At 39.5% G+C, this 25,789-nt stretch overlaps 1 protein-coding gene across 15 annotated transcripts in view; it reads right to left on the bottom strand.

Moving 5' to 3' along the window:
- The window catches only part of myt1lb (myelin transcription factor 1-like, b), a 94,849-nt gene that overhangs the window by 56,770 nt on the left and 12,290 nt on the right, over positions 1 to 25,789 (bottom strand). For all 15 annotated transcript variants that reach the window (XR_004764923.1, XR_004764925.1, XR_004764926.1 and 12 more), the window contains exon 4: positions 13,872 to 13,934. Coding sequence is in view for 12 of the 15 variants with exons in the window: in XM_035414907.1 (XP_035270798.1) it covers positions 13,872 to 13,934 (63 nt within the window). In the remaining 3 variants the exon portion in view is untranslated. The remainder of the gene's footprint in view (positions 1 to 13,871; positions 13,935 to 25,789) is intronic.

The raw sequence follows: 25,789 nt of genomic DNA, 5'->3' as shown, positions 1-25,789 counted from the left end.
AAAGCACTGCTTGCTATTTTCTACCTATAACCTTGTACTTGCAGCTCTTATGATCTATAATTTATATAGTATTTCATGGCATGTTGGCCCATGTAACTCACTTTGGATAAGTGAGTGTCTGCCAAATAAATAATTGAAAATGATATTAATCTGAATATCCAGTCAAAGAAAATGTTCTTTTTGAAGGAAGGATGGCCATGTGCCTCATGAGCAAGGTGGTCATAAACTGTCATGATGCATATTCTACTGTTATACAGTGAGCTCCACAATGTTTGGGACAAAGAAAGATTTTTCCTGAATTGGCTCTGTACTCCACAATTTATGATTTGCAATCAAACAAATTCACGTGTGGGTAAATTGCATATTCTCAGCTTTTATTGAAGCATATTTTCAAACATTTTGGTTTCAGACTCAATGTTTGGTACAAATGGCATCACTGGTGTTTCTGATTGGTAGGGTGCAAGCAATTGCATGCTTAGTGCAGGTATAAGAGAGCTTTCAAGCATCTAGTTCTGTTTCTAAACTTTTTATTGGAGTGTGTGGGCATTTGCCATTATGCAGACCACAGTTGTCCCAATGAAAGTCAAAGAAGCTATTGTGAGGCTGAAAAATAAGAAAAGAATAGTCAGAAACACAGTCCAAACCTTAGGCTTACCAAAATCAGTTGTTTCAAATATCATTAAAAAGAAAGAGAGCACCAGTGAGCTCAGAAACAACAGGCCTGGTAGGACAAGGAACACCTCTGTAGGTGATGACTGAAGAATTCTCACCATAATGAAGAATGTGTGGATGTGTCAGTTACTACTGTCTGCACTTGCAAGCAGAACTACAGAGGCTACACTGCAAGATGCCAACCTCTAGTCAGCCACAAAACAGGATAGCCAGGTTACAGTTTGCTAACATGTACCTAAAAGGTCTTGTGGACAGATGAGACCAAGATTCACTTGTATCAGAGTAATGGCAAGAGCAAACTGTGGAGGCCAAAAAGAACTGTCCAAAGTCCAAATCACTCCCCTCATCTGTAAAACACGGTGGAGGGGGGTGTTATGGTTTGGGCATATTCGGCTGCCACAGATACTGGCTCACTTGCTTTCATTGATGATGTGATGATGTAACTTCTGATAGCAGCAGCAGAATTATGAAGTGTATAGAAGAATCTTATCTGCTCAAGTTCAACCAAATGCTTCTAAATTAATTGGACAGTGCTTCATCCTACAGCAAGACAATGATTCCAAACAAACTACTGAAGCATCAAAGGCATTTGTCAAAGCTAAAAACAGGGAAATCCTTGATTGACCAAGTAATCATTGAATCCAAAGGAACATGTGATTCATACGCTTATGTGAACATGTAAAGCACCTAGCCCCCAAAAGAAGCAGGTGATGAAGATGGCTGCAGTACAGGCCTGGCAGTGCATCACCAGATAACATACTCAGCACCTGGTGATGTCTATGTGTCACAGACTTCAAGCAACCATTGCATTCAAAGGATATGCAACAAAGTACTAAATAGGACTATTTTCATTTACATAATATTAATTTGTCCCAAATATTATGATGTCCTGAAATGGGGGAGCTATGTGCTATAACTTCCACAGGTTGAAGCCAAAATGTATACAAATACCCTTAAGTAAAAGCTGAGAATGTGCACTTTACCCAATTGTTTCATTACAAATCTAAAATTGTGGAGTACAGAGGCAAATAAAAATGTATGTCTTTGTCCCAAACATTATGGTGCTCACACATCAATGCACAGAACCACTGCAAGAATGCATTTCTCAAAGCATTTTTGTGCATTTCAGTTTGAGCTACAAGTAAGTACAGGTAGTTCATATTTCACACATCACTAATTACTCATCACCCAACAATAATGCAGCGAGCATAGTAATGTGGAAAAAAACAAAACGAATGAATCTAGCACTGCTAGCAGACACCGCTCACAGCACGGCTGCTGGCCTCCCAAGTAGCCCCTGCTAGACTGGAAATCTGGATGCATATCAATGAGAAGGCCTGCTTGCAACAGCAGTGAACCCCGCACAACCCGTCAGGGAGTGGCAGAAAAAAAAAGTCTTCGCCTGCTTCTTTTCATCAACCCAACTTATCAGGCATTTCTGGAGCCTGCGATACGACAGAGCGGGGCATGAGGGAACAGGATGTCATATAGGAAACTGCTCACATCAAATGTAGCAGGTGCGGTGTTTGGTTATTATCACCAACGTTTCTGAAGCCAAACGACAAAATCAAGTGTGCTACATTGTACTGGTCCGTCGCATCATTTACTATAATTCAATGTAAATGATTATTTAGTCTGTGTTAATCATATAGTCTACAGTGGGGGGAAGGTGTTCATATTGTTGCATTGGTGTCTATCTGTGTTATTTCAGATGGAAAATGGGTTATAATTCTTCGCATTTTGTAAAATTGCATGTTCTGTCTACCTTGAAAGGGGCACTGGTCCCTAGTACCCAAAGTCAACCGATAATATGCAGCTCCAATTCCCAAGCCCCCCCCTCCTAGTCACCCCACTGACCTTGGACACTCCTACGCATCCGGCTTGCTGGGCACGGCAATTAAAATTCCACAGGTAATTAACTTGCATTTAAATGAGGAAATACTGCGGGCATTGTGTGCCAATGAAACCGCGCTATTATTAGACTTCTTACAGGAGAGAGGAAATTAGAGGTCTGCGCGAGGCATTCGTCGTTCTAGACTCCGCAATCAAATAAAACCGCGCTCCTATCAAAAAAAAAAAATATCCATTTCATTTTATAAGAAGGTGCTAATGACAAGGGACTGCAATGAAATGTGTTCAATTAAGAGGAAGCACATGGTCAAAGGAAGAGCTTTTTATGCCAATGCCATATAACAGATTTTAGTCACCGCATAATAATATTCTGCGCCTCCATAATCCTTGACAATAAGGCGTACATACAGGAATGTGACAGTCTCATAGAGCGGTTTTATTAGTTTCAATATTAAGGCATGTTCACCGCGGGGATCGCACTTTCAGCCCGTCATTAGCATCATGTGGTATTTGTCTCCTCGCGCGCTCACCCGCTCGGTGGCACGGGGGATGTGGCAGCCGCTCTTCCGCAGAGCTGTCACGGGAGCAACACCCCTCGCTGTGCCCTATCCAGCAGCATCTGCAGGCACGCGTGGCAGACCGCCGTCTCCATGGTGATATCCTCCAGAAAGCGAGTGGGATTCGCCTTCCCTTGCAGACAGGCGGGGAACCAGTTGGAGAGAGCAGGATGATTTTTGAAACCTGACAGACTTCCCCCAAAGATCCAAACAAAAGAAATGGCTTTTCTGCAGGAGACTCCGGCGGCTACCGCAATTTAGGCGATTTTTCTGTCACGGTGGAAAAAGGGAAATTAGCGAAACAAGACCACTGTTTACGCTTTTGATTCTCTCTATGTGTGTTGCTTACTAAGCGGTAAATAATAAATCACTTGCAAAAACTTCCGTATGTGAAAATAATAATCCGCTATTAATTCATACAAAAACGTCAAACTAAAATATAGCCTATGTCTGCTACACATATGTATTTCAGAAAGGGGATCACAGTGACACAATAAATAGCTTCACATTCCATTATAGCATTACCAAAAAAAAAAAAAAAACAACAAGCTCATCAACGCTGGTAATCTGGTAGACTAGTTTATTCAAGCTGTGACGGTTCTACTGGTTGATGAACTTGGATATTCGAGACCGGTTCCAGTTCACTGATCTATGGTATTTTTTTTTTAGCCGGGTTCACTGGTTGTCAGCACCAGTGCTGGCTTTTAATTGTGTTCGTTATGAGAGACAATAACGCAGCGAGCACAGTAATGTGGAGAAAAAAAACGAATGAATCTAGCACTGCTAGCAGACACCGCTCACAGCACGGCTGCTGGCCTCCCAAGTAGCCCCCGCTAGACTGGAAATCTGGATGCATATCAATGAGAAGGCCTGCTTGCAACAGCAGTGAACCCCGCACAACCCGTCAGGGAGTGGCAGAAAAAAAAACTCTTCGCCAGCTTCTTTTCATCACCCAACTTATCAGGCGTTTCTGGAGCCTGCGATGTGACAGAGCAGGGCACGAGGGAACAGGATGTCATAGAGGAGACTGCTCGCGCAGTATCAGATGTAGCAGGTGCGGTGTGAGGTGAGCAGCATTTTTGTCAGTACTGGCTTAAAAGTGGGAAAACGCAAACACTAGAGTAATGAAGCAAAGGGCAGAGGTCATTTACTGGTATTTATCATTTTACCAAGTGTCTTTTTTAATGGAAATTAACATAAATTAGCATTTGCGTTGCTGATAATTAAAAAAAAACGTGTCCTCTTGTCATTTATCAGGAAATTCTGTGTCTTAATTCCATCCATACTTAATGCTCCATTAAGATGAATTTTCACTAAGGCAACTAAGATTAATTACACAGATAGTTGGATTCAAACCCATAACCCTACAGACAAAAGGGCATTGCCAGTAAGCAATTTTGCCATCAGAGTGTGATAGTCAACCTATCCATGAGGTACTGTAGCCTGTGACACGTCCGCAAGGCTATTGTACATACACACATAATCGCATCCCATTGTGCTGGCTCTAATTTGTAAATCATTAAGCATTGGTTGTAGAATTTGGCCTAACAATAGAGCGGGTTGGCACCAGCCACTTCTGGTGTATTTCTACCATATAGGAAGGAATTATATAAACATTGACGGTAACAGTTACGCATCTCAACAGGATTTGTAAGACAATTCACAAAACAGAAGAGAGGAAATCCAGAGAGATTAACGGCGAACGGTGTGAGCCAACTAAAAAAGTAATATGACTCGCCACACAAGTTCAGATGGAACTTTAAAAAAATCGATATCAGCCAGTATTCCTGTGATTCTGTTCTGTTGAAACACAGCTGTCCTTCTGTTACCCCTGGTCATTTCCCTTGGTCTTGCTACACCTTATAATGTTCAACCCAATGTCTCATTAGAATGTATATGCAATTTCACTGTTCACAAAAATATAATTAGATGAAATCACAGGCTCTCCATAGAAGGTTATTTGGGGAGATACAAACACAGCATGATGAGACATGGGGGACTCCTACACAACCACATCAAATTTAAAAAATCTTCACAACCTCCTTAACAGTAAAACAAGACTATAATAACAATTATTATTATTAATAATAATAATAATAATAATAATAATAATAATAATAATAATAGTTTCATTTTAGGATTATTATATTCATTCAAAATCACTGCTTTCAAAACACTTTTTCAAAGGCAAAAATAAATCATATCCGGAGAGGCCTGAACTGAAACCTCAATATTGAGTATAAAGGGATCATATTTGATGGCAATTATTTGTCTGAAAATACTTACATGATAAACTGTATATTAAACCAATGCATCGTTTTGCTAGAACATTTTTTGATCTGCACTTCGCAATCTTTTAAATTCCTAATCAAATACTGTATGTATATTTGATCTATTAAACATTCCTGTATGCATGTTTGTGTGCGTGTGTGTCTGTGTGTGTGTGTGTGTGTGTGTGTGTGTGAACATTTCTACTCTGTGGTAACAAACATGCTGGATGTGTTATTCATGACGCCACCACATAATCTTTACACATACTAGCTTGTAGTGCAATATAGAACTCAAATTGCTTTCTAATGTATGAAACTGCTAATCATCCAATTGTTCTCCCTATCACATGTAAATGTTCTGCCACATGATGACACATTGGTAATAAAAAGAATGTAAATATGTTAGAGATGTTATGACTCTGAATGGATGTCTATACTTGTAGACTTGATCTTCATAACAAAACAGCATGACTCACTGGTAGCAGCTATTAGCTGTACCAATAACAAAGTCTTATCACTTATTATGACAGCATTCTGTGTCTAAATGTGTGATGTTAGAAATGGAATCAATGCTAATTCCAGCAAATGTTAAAAAATCTCGCGCAAGATATCAACAGCAACCAATCCCATCCCCCGCATCCTCGCCCCCCACACCCTTGCTGTGTTTCTGAGTTGATTTGGGTTATGTAAATTTTTCCCTGTGTTTAAACCTATACACATACATTACATTACATTACATTATAGGCATTTAGCAGACGCTCTTATCCAGAGCGACGTACAACAAGTGCATAGGTTTCATGATGTAGAGGCGCAAAAGAAACACTAGAGTGAAGTAAGGCATACAAAACATTTCCATTAGAGTGCACTGAAAATTTCCAAAAAAGTTCTTGACATTGATGTGATTGTGTTCAGCAGCTGCAGCGGGTGCAGGGCATGCTGTAGGGAAGGGGGCTAAAGGGGGGGTCACGATCTGCCAAGCCTGAGGTTCGCTCTCGGCGGCTCTGTGTGCCACGCCTGGTGCTCACGACCACATCTTTCATTCCCTTTGAAGTCTTCCCTTCAGCAGCGAAAGGGGGGGGGGATACAGGCGAGGCATAAACACCACCTGTTTAGCAGACATTACAAGGTTTGGAGGTAGTCAGCCCTCCCCACCACAAAAAAATGCGGCAGCCTGAGGATGCAGCGAGGGGGGGGGGGGTAGGGGGGTTCCACATCAGTGATTTTTAAATTCATTTGAAACGGAGTATCGTTTATTTATTTATTTTATTACAGCAGTAAATGACAATCCCGTGGGGTTAGCCTGAAAGTTTCCGCGATTCTGAGCTGCCGCTGCGCTGTGTGACTGAGCGGCTGTTTACCCCGGGCCAAGGGAACTCTTGGTCATTTCTAAGGTGCGCTGAGAAGATACTAGCGTTGGCCCTTTACCCCCGCAAAAATCATCTACCTCCCTCATTTCACCTCCCACACGCAGCTGAATACATTTATTTATTTAACAAAAAAGTGTTTGCAATTAAATATGGAAATTTCAGATATGCCACAGCGGGGGGTTGATGACATGGTTGCGATGGAGGCGGTGGAGGTCGTGCGGGGGGTCAAATTTTGATTGATGCAGCCTTATCTGGATTTCCAAAGGGAGCCGTGGAGGGGGTTGGGGGCTGTTTTTGAGCCTTTCCCTTTCAGGTGCGATGCTCTCCTCTGTTGCCCTAGCGGTACCTGGCTCCGTTCCAGCGCTTTTAGCGAGCGCTATCTGTCAAGCCATGAATAATACAGCCCCCAAGGCTGTCGGCGGAATCCAAATGAGGCGCGCATCAGGAAGAAAGCACTCGACTTTAGCTCCAGAACACGCTCCCGCAAAGACAGGCAATTATTCACCCCCGGCTGCAGCCATGGCAATCAAACACCGTACAAGCCGCCGTGCAAAAAAAAAAAAAAAAAAAAAAAGGAGGGGGGGGGGGGGGTGAGGGATGATTCAAGGGAAAACCAATACAAACACAGCCAAATACGCCATAAAACGTCAATAATTTTTCGCTTTCGACAAAATAAGTGGGAGGCTATTTCTGTCTTGTTCACGTTAATTACCGCTGTTCTGTGATGCAGTCAAGAGAGACAGTGGAGGAGGGAATAAAGATTGAAAAGTAAGTAAATAAATGCTTAATAGGGGCTACATTTAGACTGACATTATCAGACCCGATCCTAAGTCTACGAGGAGCACGTCAAGTAATCATATCATACACCTGCCTGCTGATCAGTGCAACGCATTAAGAAAAAGCAGGACCTGCTGATTGGCTCATTTCCCCAGACAGATGAGGGAAGGGAACATAAACTAACATGATCATTTTGTGTGACTGCAGCTAACATTACACATGCCTGAATATGCAACAGAACCTCAGAGACAGATATGGACAGACCGGTCAGATGAATGGGTATGAAATCGTAACTAGCATGCGCAATTATGTATTTTCTATACTGAGCTCTTTATCATTGATGCAAAAGCAAGCACTAAAATGAAATGAGATGCACTTTATGCTGATAAAATCCCCAAGTATTAAAAATAGACAAACGCCTACCACAAAGTTATTTGTTTATTGAAAAGGCTACAGTAATGTAAATAACAATTATAATCATGAAAAGATTCAAATCTTCCAATTTGACTAGTTTCACATAACATTCAAATACTCTCTATTGCCTAATGATCCTATGTGACTGAGCAAGTGTGGGGTATATATAGTGTATGTGTGCGTGCATGTGTGGTAGTGTGTGCTGAAATGTGATCATATGGAAGTGTGTACATGTTTGTGTATGGCTGATGACATCATCAAAGCTCTGGAGTTCTAATTGGTTTAATGCGGATATTAAGGAAGCTCATATACAAATCCATGTCCATCAGGGCCAACACAATGAATTGTACAGTAAAACACTCATTTTGCCAAGTTTGTATTTCCATAAGGACGTCGGTATAATCACTGTAATTCCATTGCCAGCCATGCATGGACAACATATCACCATAGCATGTAATGCCAGGTAATTACTGACACTTGCTAATGATTCATTGCACGTTATTAACAAATGATAAGACAGCTTTTTTTTTTTGTTTGTATTTTTATTTATTTTTTTACCTCTTGACACATGAATAATTCAGCTTTCACAGATTTCCTGATGATTTATTCATCGGGTGTCTTGTGCAACCTAGAAGCTGAAATGTCACCCAGACATCTCTGTCAGAGAGCAGACTGGGTGCTTGGGCGCACTGGCCCCTCCCACAGTGTAGGGTTCCTCGTCTGTGTCAGGAGATGGCAGACGGCCTGTTTTCCCCTTCCTGCCGTTTCTTGTTGCTGGTGGCCCTCTGGGCGCTGAGGGTAAGGCGAAGAACCACATCTTGTAATGTTACACATACAAGGCTGCTTACACCGCTAACTACGTGGAGAGAGAAAAGGACCCGGAGTCACATTACGCGTAGTGCCCGTTTGTCTAGTCTTCCTTTGAACATGGCCTTTTCTAATTGGGCTTTACGGTGCTGACCTTTCGGAAGCTGACTGGGGGGGGGGGAGGGGGGCGATGAGGTAGCCCGTTTATTCAAGTTAACGATGCCGCCGGGCGCTGAGGCGAGGCGCGGGATGGCGGAGCCTCCGCCGCCCTCCCGCCCTCAGGGTGCAGCGAGCGGGAAGACGCTCGAGAGTGCAGACCCAAAAGAAACCCCTACTGCCCCCCCCCCCAACCCCCAGGGACGCCTCCTGTCGCTCCCTCGTGTCAGCGGTTATTATCGAGAGACTCGTTTAGTCAGCTCCTGACTCCTAAATCTCAATTTTTTTCAATGATCCTTTAAGCACGACAGGTTAGGTGGAGCGTCGGAAAAGCGGTGGTCGGGGGTGGGGGGGAGCGGTCGTGGTCGCGAGCGTGGGGGGCATACGGCGTCTGGGAGCCTTCTGTCTTTAGCTGAAGGGCCCCCCGCCGCTCTCGTTCCTCTAGTGCTCTTTCCCTGCTCCGTCTGGCCCGCCTCTTGACGTCCGCGGCTCGGAGCCACTCCGAGCCTCGTAATTCCAGAAGCGCGGTGTCTGTTTTTTTTCAGACGGCCGCAGGCACTCAGAACGGAACGGCGGCGGGAGATGGGGTGTCATTAAGACTGAGCAGGTGGAGGGCCTGGTGGAGGAGCCCCTCTCCAGTGAAGAGAGAGGCCGGCCAGGTAAGAGGCCGCGGACGAAACACCTCGCATTATACCTCCTCTCCCTCGACCCGCTGCAGCAACGCGCATCCCACCCGGCCCACTCTCATTCCTGCCGTCTCATTTCAATTCGCTGGGGATTTGTCCTCTCCTTTCTTCTTTTGAGGCAAAGGTCTACCGAAGCTGTAATTTGTCTGCGGTGGCTCTCTAATTCCGACAACAGTTTAAAGGGGCGTGCTGACCCAACGACGCAGCGGACAAATTTGTCAATCATTCCCCCACTGAAAAAAAACTTAAATAGAGCTGAGAGAAAGTAATTATTGAACCTGCCCTGAGAAGGTTGGATTTTATGCTTCGGCAGCTTAACAGAGCAGAAACAGAAATTGAGCAGATTTTTATAAACAATAACAAATTGCCTCAAAGAGAAAGCTTATTGCATATATAGTGAAACTTTAAATGGAACAGAAAAGATGGTCGAACAAAAACACAAGATTCCTGAAGTGTACGTTAATGCCGCAGTTTCTCACCACATCCCAAAGGGATGAATGGACAAAAACATTAACACGGAAATAGTGAATGCAAATAAGCTTTATCAACTAAACATATTCCAGAGGGAGCTACAACAACTGTATACTCATTTTAAACCTAATTTCCGGTACAAATTTGGCAAAAATTATATTAGTGAACAACAACACGCACATCATTAAAATCTAACAATTTTTCTGCATTCTTAACTATTTTCATTTAAAACATTAAATTTTAAGCACCACGTTGTGAATGCAACTTTTAGGCCCCTTAGAAACACACAAATGCATGCGTCGTTAGAGACAATACCTTGCCAAACACAGACAATTCAGGCACGGTAGATAAAAAAATAAAATAAACAAGTCCCAGGGACTAAGATAAATAAATGGACTTCACTGTGATCGTCCTCTGAATGAATTACCATTGATTTGGATTATTATAATACTGTTAAATTGTATATCATTCCCCTTTTCAATTCTCCTAAATCCATCGTGTACTGTAGTCCTCTATGGACTGCCGATATGGATATAAATATTATTGCACTATTGAATCTGTATACACTTCAAATTGCAGCGTGGCTGAAGAGTATATTGCTCTCACTCTCACGTGAAGAAAAGAGACAGAAAAAAAAGCTTAGCACAAGGCTAATTAACATATTAATGATGTTACCTTCTCATGGCTTCTGTCGGAGAGTCAAAACACTTTTAAAAGTATGCAAATGAGATTCGGCGTATTAATTAGCTCACTGAGGGCGAACGAGGAACGAGAGCCCCAACGCGGCAGTCGACTCTGGCGCTGTATTTGTATTGCGCTCTTCCTTTTTTTAGGTAATGATCTCGTGAAATGAAGGTGGTTTGAGAGGCATATCTCACGGGCACAGAGCAACACAAGTGCTGGAGCCTAACTCTCCTCCTCTGTAGAACAACCAAATCCAGAAGTCCAGGGTTGTGGGGGGGCAATCAACATCTATGAACAGTACAATCACAGCCACAATGGCTGCTACTGTATCCCCGCTGCATTGGATTCTCAAAAATAGGGGATATGGACAACCAATTTCAACAATCATTTTGAATTTCTACAAAAGTAAAATAAAAATATAAAATGTTACCAGATGCTTTACCCAAGTGCACCCACAATATCGGCATTAAACGCCAAGCCCTGGGACCTGCAACCGCGCTCGTTATATTGAGCAATCAGAGCGAGTAATTAAACTGTTTCATTAACTTTGTTCATTTCCTGCTGGCCCCCATGCTTTGGCTCTGACACCGCAGATAAAGTGACCAACTAAAACAGCGCCTCTTTCAGTCCCGTATCCTTGGACAAAAGGACGGGGAAAAAAAAACGACACAAAAACAACGTACATTTCTACAATAGGGATGATGCCAAGATAGAATGGAGCAGGTTGAGTGCCAAAAGTGCCACAGCCAATTCCCCGCAGCTCTTATCACTGCAGTCAGTGAGAACTGGCACAGAAGCGCCGCTTTTCAGAAGGCTGACCGTGAGAAGACAAACAGTGAGAACCTCGGAATTACTACAGCTCTTTAATGGGAGGCATCCCAAACGATGAATAAACATTAAGGCTGCGATGATTCATTCAGCCAATACAGCTCCCCGGCAGGTTCCTTGGCACCAGCACATGGGTGTTTACGTGAAATGTAAGGCCTTCCTGCATTATAGAAGCCATTTTCACGCGGAATAATGAGGTAAACACTGGCTCACTCTTCCCCAATTAAATAAACCTTTATTTCTGTCTTTCTAAATTGGATTAGTTGAGATTAAGATCATTTATTTTTAGAAACTCATAAAGAAACACATTAACCGTAAAAAAACGGGAACATTATGTATCTCGAGAAGAATGGTAAAGTGCAGCCCCTACACATACGCTGAGAAGCGAGGATATGCAAGCGAGCTGCACTCTACGCCACATACAAAAACAGCAGAAAAACAATCAGAAATATTCATGAAGTCTTCCCTTTCATTTTAAACGCTGCCAGGAATATGCTTTGTCTCCAAGAAAGCATCAGCACCATGGTAATCTAATGTTGTGCTGCGGTGTGACGAAATGCCTCACTAATGCAGAGCACAATCTTCCGTCATTTCCACCATCTTTCGTTCCACCATCGTATTTCAGTTAACACGATAGACCTGGAGTTGTCCTTCACAATGGTTTTGCTATCTCCATTGCGAGTACACAGACAACATTCATGAGTATGAACCTTTCTTTAAATGGGGGGGGAGGCAAATTAACACGCTTTGTAATGCGACATGGACATTGTTGGGGTCAATTCCGTTTCAATTCCCGCAATAAAGGAAATTAACAAATTCAATTAATGCATTGGAAAATCTTTCATCCACCAAAAAAATCTCCTGAACATGATGAGCGTTTTTTAAAATTCATGAATTGAATTTCAATACATTTTCTAAATTGAATGAGACCCCAGCCTTGATGGATACCGACCTAACACCCTCTAGAAGGCTAGGATGATCAGACCAATAGCACAGTGCTGCACATTGTAACAGGCAGTGGAACAAGCAATGACATGGCTTAGCAGCTGGTCTACGTGAAGAGTGAGAGTTTGTGATGTACTGCAGTGTGTCTGGCCAACATGCAACCATTGAGAGGGGGAATGAGGACAAAAATAGACTCAATGATCAACTAAACTATGCATGACACAAAAGGTGGATAATGAAGCGAACAGCACCCATCCAATAATGAGAAGTGAAGCAACCGGCTACATATAACCTCTCTAAGCACACAAAATATCAAGGAAATAAGACAACTAAACAGGTGCTTTTTAATGAAATAGCTGGCTCTGTCAAACTTTTGAAGACATACAGTACTGTGTAAAAGTCTTAGGCACCTGTAAAAACAATGCTGTACAGCTAAGATGTTTTCAAAAATAATGAAATGAAAGGTTATAAATATTGCAAAAATAATATAAAGAGCAGTAAATAGTTAAAAACTAAATTAAATCAATGTTTGGTGTGACCACCCTTAGCCTTTAAAACTACATGAATTCTCTTTGGTACATTGTCCTGCAGTTTTATAAGAAAATCGGCTGATAGGTTGCTCCAAGCATTTTGGAGAACTTGCCACAGTTCTTCTGCAGATTTTGGCTGTTTCGCTTGCTTCTGGTAATCCCAGAGACCCTTGATCAAGTTTTTATCTGAAAAGTAGTCTATTACTTAAAATATTACTTTATTTAACAAAATACAAAAATGTGTCTGTAAAATTTCATTTTTTGGAAAATTCATGTTTGGAAATCTCAAATTTGCTCTTTTCTACTGACACACTAATGCAGAAAACAAAAAATAAACACATAAGACCAAATATATACTATATATTATATTTAGAAATCTAGGGTGCCTAAGACTTTTGTATTTGTAAAAATATGTTAAGCCTGTCAATAAAGAAATATACTAAATTGTTTCAGTTTTATTGAAACTGGTTATCATCTCCAAATAAAGCAACCCTGTGTTATGCGGTTGCAATCACACTGATAATTAAGGGGAAAGCACTTCTGAAGGAAACATACAAAATAGCCTATGGCAGGGCAATGGCTGAACGTGAGCATGAAGACACCCAACACACTGTTGACTGTTGAACGTGAGCATGAGGGCACCGGCAACAAGTTATATCATCAGAGACTTTTATTCTGAGGAGACCATGAGGAATTATATAGGCCCTCTGTTCAAATTAAAAGCGTTGAGCTAAATGTTTTGCAGATGAAAATGTGTTGCTCCATAAACCATAGCAGTGTAGTTTCACATAGCATGTAGCTGCCTGTCCAAAACAGAGGGTCTCATTTGTACACAAGCGGAATGGGGCGTCTTTACCTGCGGTGTCTTGCATATTTGCCGCTAACGTGTCCACTCCCATCACAGCCTGGCGTCGGGCAGCTACAACAACAACAAGACGCGAGACTTAACTCCCATTTGCAAAGGTCCTGAGCCACTCACACATACAGTATGCGGAAGTAATGTTGATCTAAGCACTGCTTAAACAAGGAAAAAGCTAGCAATCTCATTTTTAAACTTCACGTGGTGTGTTGCTTTAAGTCTTCACTGAATGAATTTTCTGCTACTATATTTCATATAGTCACAAGTGCCTTGAGCAATAATGGATAAGGAACAAGAGACACAATCATACTACTATTACTATTATTATCATTATTGCTATTATTATTATTATTATTATTATTATTATTATTATTATTATTATTATAATAATAATAATAATAATAATAATAATAATAATAATAATAATACTCAATTCAACACAGGCCACACAATAATCAGTGGGTTATAAAATATATTTTACTACATTAAAATATGAATTGACTTATTTTACTTATTTTAGTACTTATGATATTATGTTATTAATATGGCATCTCCATGTGTTGTCTGCATTGGCCAGACTGCAGGTTATTGGTCCCAGAGATTTATCTCAACCCGGGGGCGGTGCACACAGCTCAGCATCATCGGAATTATTGACATCTCCTCCTCATGTCGGGCTTGATATTGAGCGCTTGATTAATCGCTGTTTTTGGATTAACAGGGAATACAGTGGAGAAGAAGTGAGACCAGAATTTTAATCAAATATTTTTAAGAGGGAAAAAGATGAAAGCAACATCTCTACCAGTTGGGAATGTTGAATGAAGTGTGGAATTGCCTCTAAGGAATAAGAATCTTTCTCCTGAAGGATGTTACCATCTTGCCATTTCATGGACACAAACAGAAACATGCCACATAAATATCCAGTAGCTGAAGGAATGTTTTCTCCAGCACAGGGATCATATGGGAACTGGGGTATTATAGGCATGGATAGACATTATGAATTTTCCAGAGTGAATTTGATAAATAAACTATATATATATATATATATATATATATATATATATATAATGACATCAAACAAATGTTTATTTCCAGTAAGCTTTGATCAAAAGCATGCTTTTCAGCACCACATATCAAACTGAATTTGCATACAAAACTCTAGATTGCTTTGTTACCCTAACTGATATGTGTGTAAATAAAACAGAAATGTGTATAAATAAAACTTAAATGTGAATTTTCACTACAAAGATATCAAGATGTCTACCAAATTAACTCTTTTGAAGTTTTAGGATTTCTTTGCTTCTTGATGTCTTAATTCCCTCCATAATTCAAAGCAAATATACAGAATGTCAGTTTATTGGTAACACTAAGATCATCTTATAATAAAAGCGCTTAATGCGAGATCTGGAATGAAACAATTAACCTAAATCTGACTGTTAAATGTGTCCATTGACTTCATGTTTAGGCAAAGGACCTGCTCTTCAGGACAGTCATTTCTCATTGCATCCTGTCTGTAGTATCAAATCAGTAGCATTCTTTACAATGAATTATGAACCAAGAGAGAAATCTTTACTCATCTATATTATCATTCACAAGAGGTCAAACCTTTAGTTTAGTCAGTGTATCTAAAGAGTTGCATTATCACATGCAAATAACACACAAAGGGCCAAAACTGCATAAAACTCGCAGGGCAAATTGTGGGCTGACAAGGGTATGCTGGTGTGTTCACAGTCTGCCTGAAATTAATGTCTTATTTACTAAGGTTACAGCTAATTACACAATTAGCAAATGGTACTGCCCACTATTCACATTTTGTGTATGAAGTAGAGCATAAATGTACAGTTAAAATGTACTGTTTAGTGCATAATAAAATGTCCAGTGTTAATTCAGCTCTGGCCACAGTGGACTGATATAAACTCTGTAAGAGTTGATTTAATGCAACATTGTGCCGCGTATCTCCCTTGAATGTGGGGAAACTGATGTATCTTCTGATGCCACTCAAGAGTGTATCCAAAACTATGCACAGAGCAGAACAAAATGGATATATTTCAGCTGTGGAGACAATTGCTGATTTAATTAATCCAGATGTGTGATAGTGTAATGTTGCAAGGAGCTTGAATTTTGACAGGATGGAATGGGAACGTGTGGGAGGTTCTAGGTCATCTTTTATTTCTGGCAGAAGAGTAATTATTTCTATGGCTGTATGTTTGTCACAGAAGTCGCAGGTGTCATGTATTCCATTATTTTTCTCTTTTTTTTGGCAGTGCTCTGAATTTCACCGTTTTTAGTGCTTTCTGTGAATTTTCAAGTGCTCTTCTTGTAGCTACGGTAACATTGTCAGGGACAACAGGAGCTAAAAGACTCAAACCTCATAACATGTACCAAACATAACTTAAAAAAATAAAAACAAACACACAGTAACCCTGTGTTTTATTATTTTAGTAATGCAAATTGTGCATGCTCTGTATGCTTTGTTTCAAACAGTGCTCTGTTGAAGGAAAAAAGCATGCTCTTTCCCTGATGGACAAACATGATATCAATGCATTTGTTTGCATTATTTAGCCTACTAGCAGCTAGTACTTCAAGTACTTGTTACTGTTGCTACAGCTGTGCATGTTATGTCAATCATTTCCTACTGCTGTGCATGAGATCTATTGGTTAATTTAATAAACACTGATTTCTGCCCCTTTTTCAGTTTTAGTTTTCTGATTTTGAACAACTCTGCTGTGCCTGCTCTGTGTCTTTAGCCAGTATTTTCTGTGACAACCACCCAGCCTTTATTGCTTGGCTTCAAAAATGATTGAATAATAATCTGTACCATTTGATGATTTCTTGCTTGGGAAGTTGAAATGAGATTCTTGTTGCAAAGACCCTCTCCGTGCATCTGCGTGGACTATACCTGTGTCTCCATCTTGCTTGTGCTTTGATTTACGCCTGCTCTTTAGAAGTGGGGAAATTTCACGTAAAATTTGACCCTTGTAAATTGTGCAAACTTTAGTAAATTCAACAGAATACATGATCAGCCACAGTGTTATCTTTGCCCATTATTTGCAGAATCCTCCCTTAAAAGCATTTGCATTAAGGAAAGAAGCAATATTTAATGCAAACAGCAGTAGGTAGGCTTTTCTATGAACCCCTGTAGGCATCAATGGGATGTTTCTCCTATTACAGTACATAGGCAAGTTCTTGTGCTTAGTGAGTGCATTGAACCAGGAGGGTACCCAATAAATAATAAATAAACAAAAACAATGCAAAAAGTACATAAAATCTTTTGATAAATTAGTCTTCCATATTATTTTATATCAATGGAGCTGTCATCTTTGCAATTGACATGTTTATCATCTTTAATCACATATGAAAAATAAATAGGCCAACCTAAATAAATAATGAGAATAGCTTCATATATTTAATTGGCTCTAAAATGATTTCTGATTCAATGCTGTAGACCTGATTAATCATCAGCAACATCATCATGCAAAGACAGAAATACTACAACTAATATCATTTTTAATAACAGTAGGCTATTAGTAGCTATGTCAAAATAACAATGTCGTCAAAATAATAATATGACGAAATCAGCATGATTGCATCTTATATTACCAGTAATAATATCAAAATAACAATATAATCAAAAAATATGATGGTGGATTCATGTAATCTAAGGTCAAGGTCTAATACTAAATGTATTCTGATACATCAGTTCTGTGCTGGTAACTCTCTCCGCTTTAGTTTAACCTTTTTCAGCATCGATGAGTGAATTGTTCTCGCGCTGGTGTGCCTGTGTAACAGGTACGTGCACTGTAACCAAAAACCATGCGGACCAAATTGAAATTCTTCTGAGGGGCTCATGAAATTTTTTTTATAAAAACGGCGCCTGGTGAGTAATTAGTTCAGTGTGAAGAAATTTTAGAGTTTAAAAGTACTGTCCAAAATAATTTAACTTCAATGGGGTAATTAGCTTTTTGGCACCAGAGGCTTACTAAACTGCAATACCTCAAGTAAACACTAGAGTTTACAAGCTTCACAGAGAATGGCAATCCCTGGTTCCCTGGTCTAATTTAAAAAAGAACATTGTACTCATTGACACCTTTGAGGAACTGCAATTCCCGCAATTCAGTGCGCTGTCTATATGTCAACACGTTTGGTTCCTTTAATGAAAACTGTCTTAGAACCTCTGATTTAGGAATAGACAATTGCTCATACTAAACCAAAGGTGAACTAAATGTTTCGTTTTTTTGTTGTCAGTTTAAGCCAAAACAAGAACTGAAGCATAATACATTGCAGATAAATAATGTAGATCGACAGTAGCCTACCGCTTTCATTTATAACATTTGTACTGATTATAGCCTATTTAACTACATTTTTGCCAGTTTTTACAACACCTTAATTGGTAATTAAATAAATGCAACAAATATAGAAAGAATAAATAAAATGAAAATGAAAAATCCTCAAAGCCAGAAGCTTTCAGAACCAATGCAAGGAAAGTAATAGATGATGCATACGTATTAGTGAGAAATTCTATTTTCTTAATTATATAATTGTAAATGTACTAATTTTATTAGCAAAGCTTGAATATGGTATAAGTGTGAGAGTCTAACTTTAAATAAGATTCAAGCTTCATGCTGTGTCCCATATAAACTGTTGTCCTCCTCCTTCCTCAACCCGCCTCCACCCCCACCTCCCTCTTCTCTCACTTCTCTCTCTGACTTTGTAGCCTGCTTTAACATGAAGGTAGCAGACATCCGCAGTTCCATCACACTCCCTCATTGATGCCCACCCCAGCCTACCCTCTCTCTGTATTCTCTCTCATGATAAATTCTGCTGTTAAGTGGACCACCTGGGTGACACTCAACTGTTTGTCTCCTTTCCCTCCTCGGACACACAGGTCTACTCATGCATCTAAGCCTGCCTCGTGAGACCTCATCCTGGATGAACAGCTGACACCTGAAGCTAAATCAGGCAAAGACTAAGCTGCTCTATATCTCTGAGTAGAGTAGGTGGTGAAAAAAGGAAGGATTCAGATGTTGCAGAAGAAGAATGTGGAAGCCAAGCTCACTGACGCTATGTTCTCAGTGAAGGTTAGGTTGCTGCCAAGCATCACTCAGAGGTTCATGGGCATCTGGGTGGCAGTCACTATATGCTGTCTAGGATGATGGTGATGTCCTGGAGGAGATAGGACTTGTATGTAGAAAAGCAATTGGAATTACTGTAAATCTCCTCAAAGATGTTAATGAGGACACTGTTCTTTCTGTTTTACATTTCAACAAAACTACACGCTGTGATGTTAGCTTATGAACTAAATCCATGATTCATATACTGCAGCCTATGAACTGATCTGAATGGCCCTAACTAGCTGGTTATATAGCTAGGTATGTGGGATAGAGCTGGGTAGCTCACTAAGATAATGGTAATATAAGACAATTGGGACTCGGCACACATGATATTGGTAGCCACCCACAGAGATAAAGGAGAGATGAAAAAGTAATTCAACATATTGAGCTGAAATAATTCAACATATTACAGTTACATAATAAGAAAGGATTTCTATAAATGTACTTTGGAAATACAATATTTTTGGCTTAGCTTCATTGTTTCACTGATGATTTTAATTTATTTTTTGCAGCTTTTAGTTCTGGTTCATATTGGTTCAGAGAAACTGAACAAGTCACTTGACTGTGAGGAACCCCTCATTTCTAGGAAAAGTATGAATGTTAGGGTGCTGGAAGTTTGTTGAGTAAATATAAATGGGTTGTGAGATGAGGTTGGTGTATTCCAAAGTCAACAGTATGGAATTTCCTAAGGACGAAATTAACTACTGGAGGACTTAGGAATCACCAGCGATCAGGCCATCCGTGGAAGACATAGAAAGTGATGACAGGATTATTATAAGAGCTGCAAGAAAATCCTGAAGGAGGCAAATTACAGAGGCTACGAGATGTAAACTGCTCATCAGCACGAAGAACAAAAAGGCGAGATTTGAAAAAAAAAAACTTTTAATACAAAGTTGGGCCTAAAGAGTTCTGGAAGTCTTATGGACAGATGAGACAAAGATAAACCTTTACCAGAGTAATGGAAAGTTGAAAGTGTGGAGAAGGAGAGGGACTGCTCTGGACACTTGGCATACTACTCAATCTGTTAAGCATTGTGGAGGCAGTGTAGTAGCTTGGGCCTGTATGACCTGTATCTGGAGCAATGGTCTTTATTGATGCAACCAGTGATGGCAGCAATAGAATGACTGCTGAAGTGTACAGAAACATGCTGTCCCCCCAATAGTCAGAGAAATTCCACCAAATCCATTGGACATATAGCAAGACCACAACCAAAAATTACAGAAAACTTATTGGGCGTAAAAATAGAAGTGTTTGATGTGGCCTAGACAGTCACCAGGTTTAAACTCCATTAAACATGCTTTTAACATGCTCCAAAGGCAACGGAATTCCAAAACCCCTGAAAAAGGCAGAGGTAAAAGCTTGACAGAGCTTCTTGAAGGATCACATCATGATCACACTACTGATGTCCAATAGTCGCAGACCCAATGCAGTCATCAAATGTAAGGGGAATTTTTAAAAAATAGACAATGCAAGTCATTAAATTAGCCAAAACTTTATAATTTGTCTCAATACTTGAAATACGACTCTTGACTCATTGAATGGCATGAGTGGTGATACATGTTGTTCAATGTCTGTTTAAACAAACTACACAAAATAAATGCAGACATTGTGAATTTTTGCCTCATATTCATTGTTTGATTAGAAATACAAATTTGATTAGAACGGAGGAAAAAAAAACTATTTGACACACCTGTCCTAATATTTTTGTCTTTAACTGTACTTCCCAGGATTCCAGTTATGGTAATTCAAAAAATTAACTTATACTGGCAGAACTGGCAGATTTCCTTAGGCATTGAGTAAATATATTCAGCTCCCTGTGTTAAAGAGCCTTGATTATGCTCTTTGGTACAGTCATGCCCAAGTGTAGCATTGTGCGTACTCATAACTTAGTTCCGTTCAAAGAACATTTCCTGTTCAGAACGCACACATTCCTGCTAGCAGAAGGAAAGCCATCGCAATGGTGAGCCAGAGATCCATTTTCACACTGAAGCTGTGAATTGCACGCAAGGATTCACTAATGATGGTATGCACAATGAAACCAAATTCTCCTAGCTCACCGCCATTGGACCAAGCCATAGAAAAAGAAAAAGAAATGAAAAAAGGAAAGAAAGATATAAAGGGAGACAAAAGCATAGAGGCAGAAGAGACTGTCACATACAAGAGACATAGTGAGACACAGAAAGAAAGATTTTCAAAGAGAATGTATTCCAAAATGTATTCTCCTGCCCTGACTATCTTGAAGTCTACACCTCAATGGCAATTTGCATGTGTACTTCATTTTATTCTTTGCTCGTGGGCTAATTTGAGTTATGTATATATAATCTGACTGTTAAGCTCTTCCCTGTCCTTGCAAAGGACATGGAAGAGTTTGTAATGGTTGTAATGTCTGTGTTTTCTACCACTGTGAAATATATGTGGATTTTAGATGCTGCACACAAATTGCCCTCTGGGGAAAATAAAGACGCACTGAAACTGAAATGGGAGAGGAGGAGTGGCGTGTGACCTACTGCTCACACAAAATGGAAATGTCTTCTTACACATACATTTAAGTAGAATTGTATATGTACTGTATATATATACACACAATGGCATACAAATGTTTCGGCATCCCTCAGGTCTGGTCAAATTGCATGTTTTGTTGAATCTCTAAGGGCTGGCATACATTTTACAAGTTGCGGCCTCCCGATAGTTTTTCTGGTCCTAACGACGTAACTCGCAAAGTATAAGATACTATTCCGAACCGATCCGACTGGTTTACGGGCTCCCGATTGTTTTTTAACTTGTCAGTTTTTTTTTGTTCATCAAGTGTGAAAGGTCATGCATGCCGATTCTGTGTTTCACTTCCCATTGACCAATCAGGAGGTGGCTCCATGTATGACTTTTTTGACCTCTGTGCTTTGCCGACTGTAACATCGTCTTATCTGGTCGGGAGCTCATATAGTCTATGCTATCATGCGACCGGTCACAGTTAGAACCTCATTAGGTGTGAGAGGGCATCCGAACTCCAAACGTTGTAACCCACGAGAAAATCGTATAATTTATGCCCGCCCATAGTGAAAAGAAGTTAACGCAACCTCTGCATGGTACAAATTTAAACATGATATAATTCCACAAATTTTAAAATGAAATAACTGTGCATTTGCTGAGTTTTACAGCTTGATCCATTGATATATTTTTTAAAAAGGTCTCAAAATTTGATTGGCATGTTAGGCCTTCCATTAAGCCAGGTGAAGACATCCTCTGACCCTTCTAACCTCTCAGGGTGTTATGCTTACTCTCAACCATGGGCTCAGGTAGGCAGCTGACCGAGGACTTGAAAACAAAGATAATTGACCCTTAGAAAACAGATAATTGACACCAATGTATTTAGATATATAAGAAGATATGTAAATGCTAGGGATGAACAAAATTGAAATTTTGGCCGATAACTGATAATTAACATGGTCATATCAGCCAATGCCGATACTGATACCATCGTGTTTTTTTAATTAATTGCCATACCATGTGTCTTTCTACCCAGTAGGATTTACCCATTATACTGTAACTAGATGCTTGGTGCAGATGTAGACATCTAAAAACAACATTTTATTATGAATACATTGCCTGAGTAATTACTGAACACTATGCTGCACTCCATGTGTCTGCATTCACTGAAGGAGATAAGCACAAATTACTTCCAATTTAAATGAAGAAAAGATTTATCATTTATTCTGGCTTAACATTTTCAATCATCTTTCCTCTTGGATTTGTTCTACAGGTAGGCCCTTCAAAGCTTCTCTGTAAAATGCTATTATACTGTTGTCTGAAATGAAAAAAATAATTGCACCCCTTCAATAATCACAAAAGCCACTTTATAGAAATCCACAAAAAGTTGTATATATTTAATTTTATTAGGGATGTACCAATTTCAAACTTTTAGCCAAAGCCGATAACCAATTTCCTATTCATGACTGAAAAGCAATAATAATCAATAATTTATGTCCGTTAATTTGGTCTGTATAAAAGATATGTCCATGATGCATCTCTTCAGACTGGACTAATTAACTATCACCACTCTGCGGAACATTTCTATCACTTAAACTCCCCTCTTTCCTGCTACACATGTACCTCCTGTGCCACATGTTACATGTACCTCCATCTAGCACTTATTGTGTCTTGTATCATTGTCTTGATGTTGTTGCTTGTAATGCCTCCTAGTTTGACTTAGCATAGGTTAGGTCAGAGTATTGTTCACTGTGTGAACTGCACTTAATGTGTTCATGGCTATGAATAACTGTACTAAATGAGTATTGTACCTCATTGGACCTGTGTTTGTAGTTGTTCAAATGACCTTTGGTATGTACATACTGTACGTTGCTTTGGATAAAAGCGTCTGTAATGTAATGTAATGTAATGTCCATACCATTATCTAGAGTTTGACGCACTGTAAATGATGAGACATCAAAACATCATAAGGGAAAGAAAACTCTATTTCCCAACATTTTGATCCAGCCAAAACACACCACAGCTTTGCCATACAATTTCTTGAAAGGAACTGTACTGAAGCCATCAGTAGCCTAAACCAAACAACATAAAGGAGTAGCTTTACTCCTTGTAACTAGGCTTGTATGTGAATTGACACTCGTGATAAATGAATTAACAGGGTAATATGGTAATTATTTTTTCTCCTCATTATACTGATTGAATATATATGCGCAGATGTACAAGAACTTACACATTTTGTACAATTAACTTGGCAACCAAGTATAAACATATCCTTTCTGGAGTGTAACTTTTAATTAGCTGTTTTCATTACATTACATTTATTTGGCAGATGCTTTTACCAAAGCGACGTACAATAAGTGCATAGCGAAGGTCATTGGAACAACTGCTAAACACAGGTCCGTTAAGGTACAATACTCATTTTGTCACAGTTATTCATAGCCATGAACACATTAAGTTCAGTTTAAAACATCCATTTAAATGATGACTTCTTCCATGAGACATCTGTTGTTATTTGACACTTTGATGTAACACAAAAGGTTGAATAACCATATTCTCTTCAGATAGCAAGATGAAAAAGCACAGGGCCAAGTTACATTAACTAATCTAGGAAACACTGGGTAGCATTGGTTTGGAATAGAGCTTGTTGAATTTGTGTGAGCTAGGATAGGCAATATTGTTTGTTGTAATACTTTTAATGGTAAGCCTATATTTAGCAAGTTTTAATGACTTAGAAACAGTACTTTGTATGTGTAACTTGGCATATGCTGAAAAAAATTTTTCGAGGTATAATTTCTTTTGTACTCTTTGCTATGAGTAACTGATAATAATAATGCATATACATGTATGAACCATAAGATAATGAAATGTAGAGTGAGACATGCATACACATACATACATGCAAACATACAGACATTCTAGCTCAAAGAAACACATAGGTGTGGATTCAGTCATTTTTACATTACTTACAAATGAAAACAATTGTCATATTTTTAAATGATTATGGTAAGTGCTTTTCATGGGTTTTATTGTGTTGGCCTACAGGATGGACCTACTTGTTTGTATGTCGGTAGATGATCTATGGGCCTAGCTAACGTTAGTTGTGGTGTTTGCAAGGTACCTACAGCAGCCATGGCCTAGTTAAAGTAGTTAAACTGTAGACTAAGTGTTGGTTGGGGTTTGGGTAACTTATAACACTAGCTTAGGTGGGTAATTCGGTGAACACAAAGCAAATCGTAATGTTGTCATAAATAGAGTTTTCCCCCATTATTAATCCTCTGAAGTGAGCATTTTTCTTTTGAATACTCTCAGCGAGGTAATGTTTCTTGGACTCAATGCATGTGCCAACATCAGCCAGTCGGCCGTTTTCGACCAGAATGTCCAGTTTTCTAATTATTTGTATATGGGTTTTGGTCCCGAAACGATTGGTGCTGGCTAACTGGCCTTGTTCAAGCCTACCTAGTAGCTCTGTTGAAATAAACAATTATTTTTCAATATTTTGATGCATAGCAAATTGTTTTATTTGAAGCATCATTGAAAGAGTCAGGCAAAGATGTGTTCAAACAAGAGACACCAACAACAAATGAAGAGAAACTGAAACCTGTCACCATGGTATTTTGAATGGAAATTAGTCCTTTGATCATTTTGTATTCAATGGTTTTTCCTAGTAGAAGTCAAATAAAACATGTCTGAACATGTAAAATGTTTATAAAATGGTAATAAATCACTTATCATGTCTTTTTATGTACTTTACTTAAGGTAAGGACAGGGTCAGTTGTTTTTTTGAACTCATTCTGTTTGAACTCAAATGTGCTTTTCATGTTAGCGATTGAATTAAATGATCATCACCAAAAGGTAATAGACAGTATCAACTTGTTAATTTGAAAATGTTGTTGTTCTTGAGCAGGCGATCTCTTAGCAATCATGCAAAAGATGAAATGGGGCACAATCAACTCCCCCCCCCCCCACCCCCCCACTGGTTCACCACACAGTGTTGCTTACACAAAAATCATCATCAGAAGGAAACCTTTCCTGTGATCTCACAAAAAATGTCAGCATATAAGGTATACAACAGATCAGTCAGAAAACTTTTGGAAATAAGTGCTGTGGACTGTTGAATCAAAAAGTCAACTCTTTGAGGACAAAAATAAAAGATATATTTAGAGAAAACCAGGAGAAGCATAACACCTTGCCAACTGTTACATATGGGGGTGGATCTATTATGGTTTGGGATAGCCAGTGGCACAGGAAATACTGTGCGGATGGAAGGAAGAATGGGTTAAACAAAATGTCAACAAATCCTAGAAGCTAATGTCCCACAGTCAG

Source organism: Anguilla anguilla, chromosome 1 (genome assembly GCF_013347855.1).
Source record: "Anguilla anguilla isolate fAngAng1 chromosome 1, fAngAng1.pri, whole genome shotgun sequence".
In the NCBI taxonomy this organism is placed as follows: Eukaryota; Metazoa; Chordata; class Actinopteri; order Anguilliformes; family Anguillidae; genus Anguilla; species Anguilla anguilla.
The sequence above is the reverse complement of the archived record's forward strand: the minus strand, read 5'-3'. Positions and strand labels throughout refer to the sequence as shown.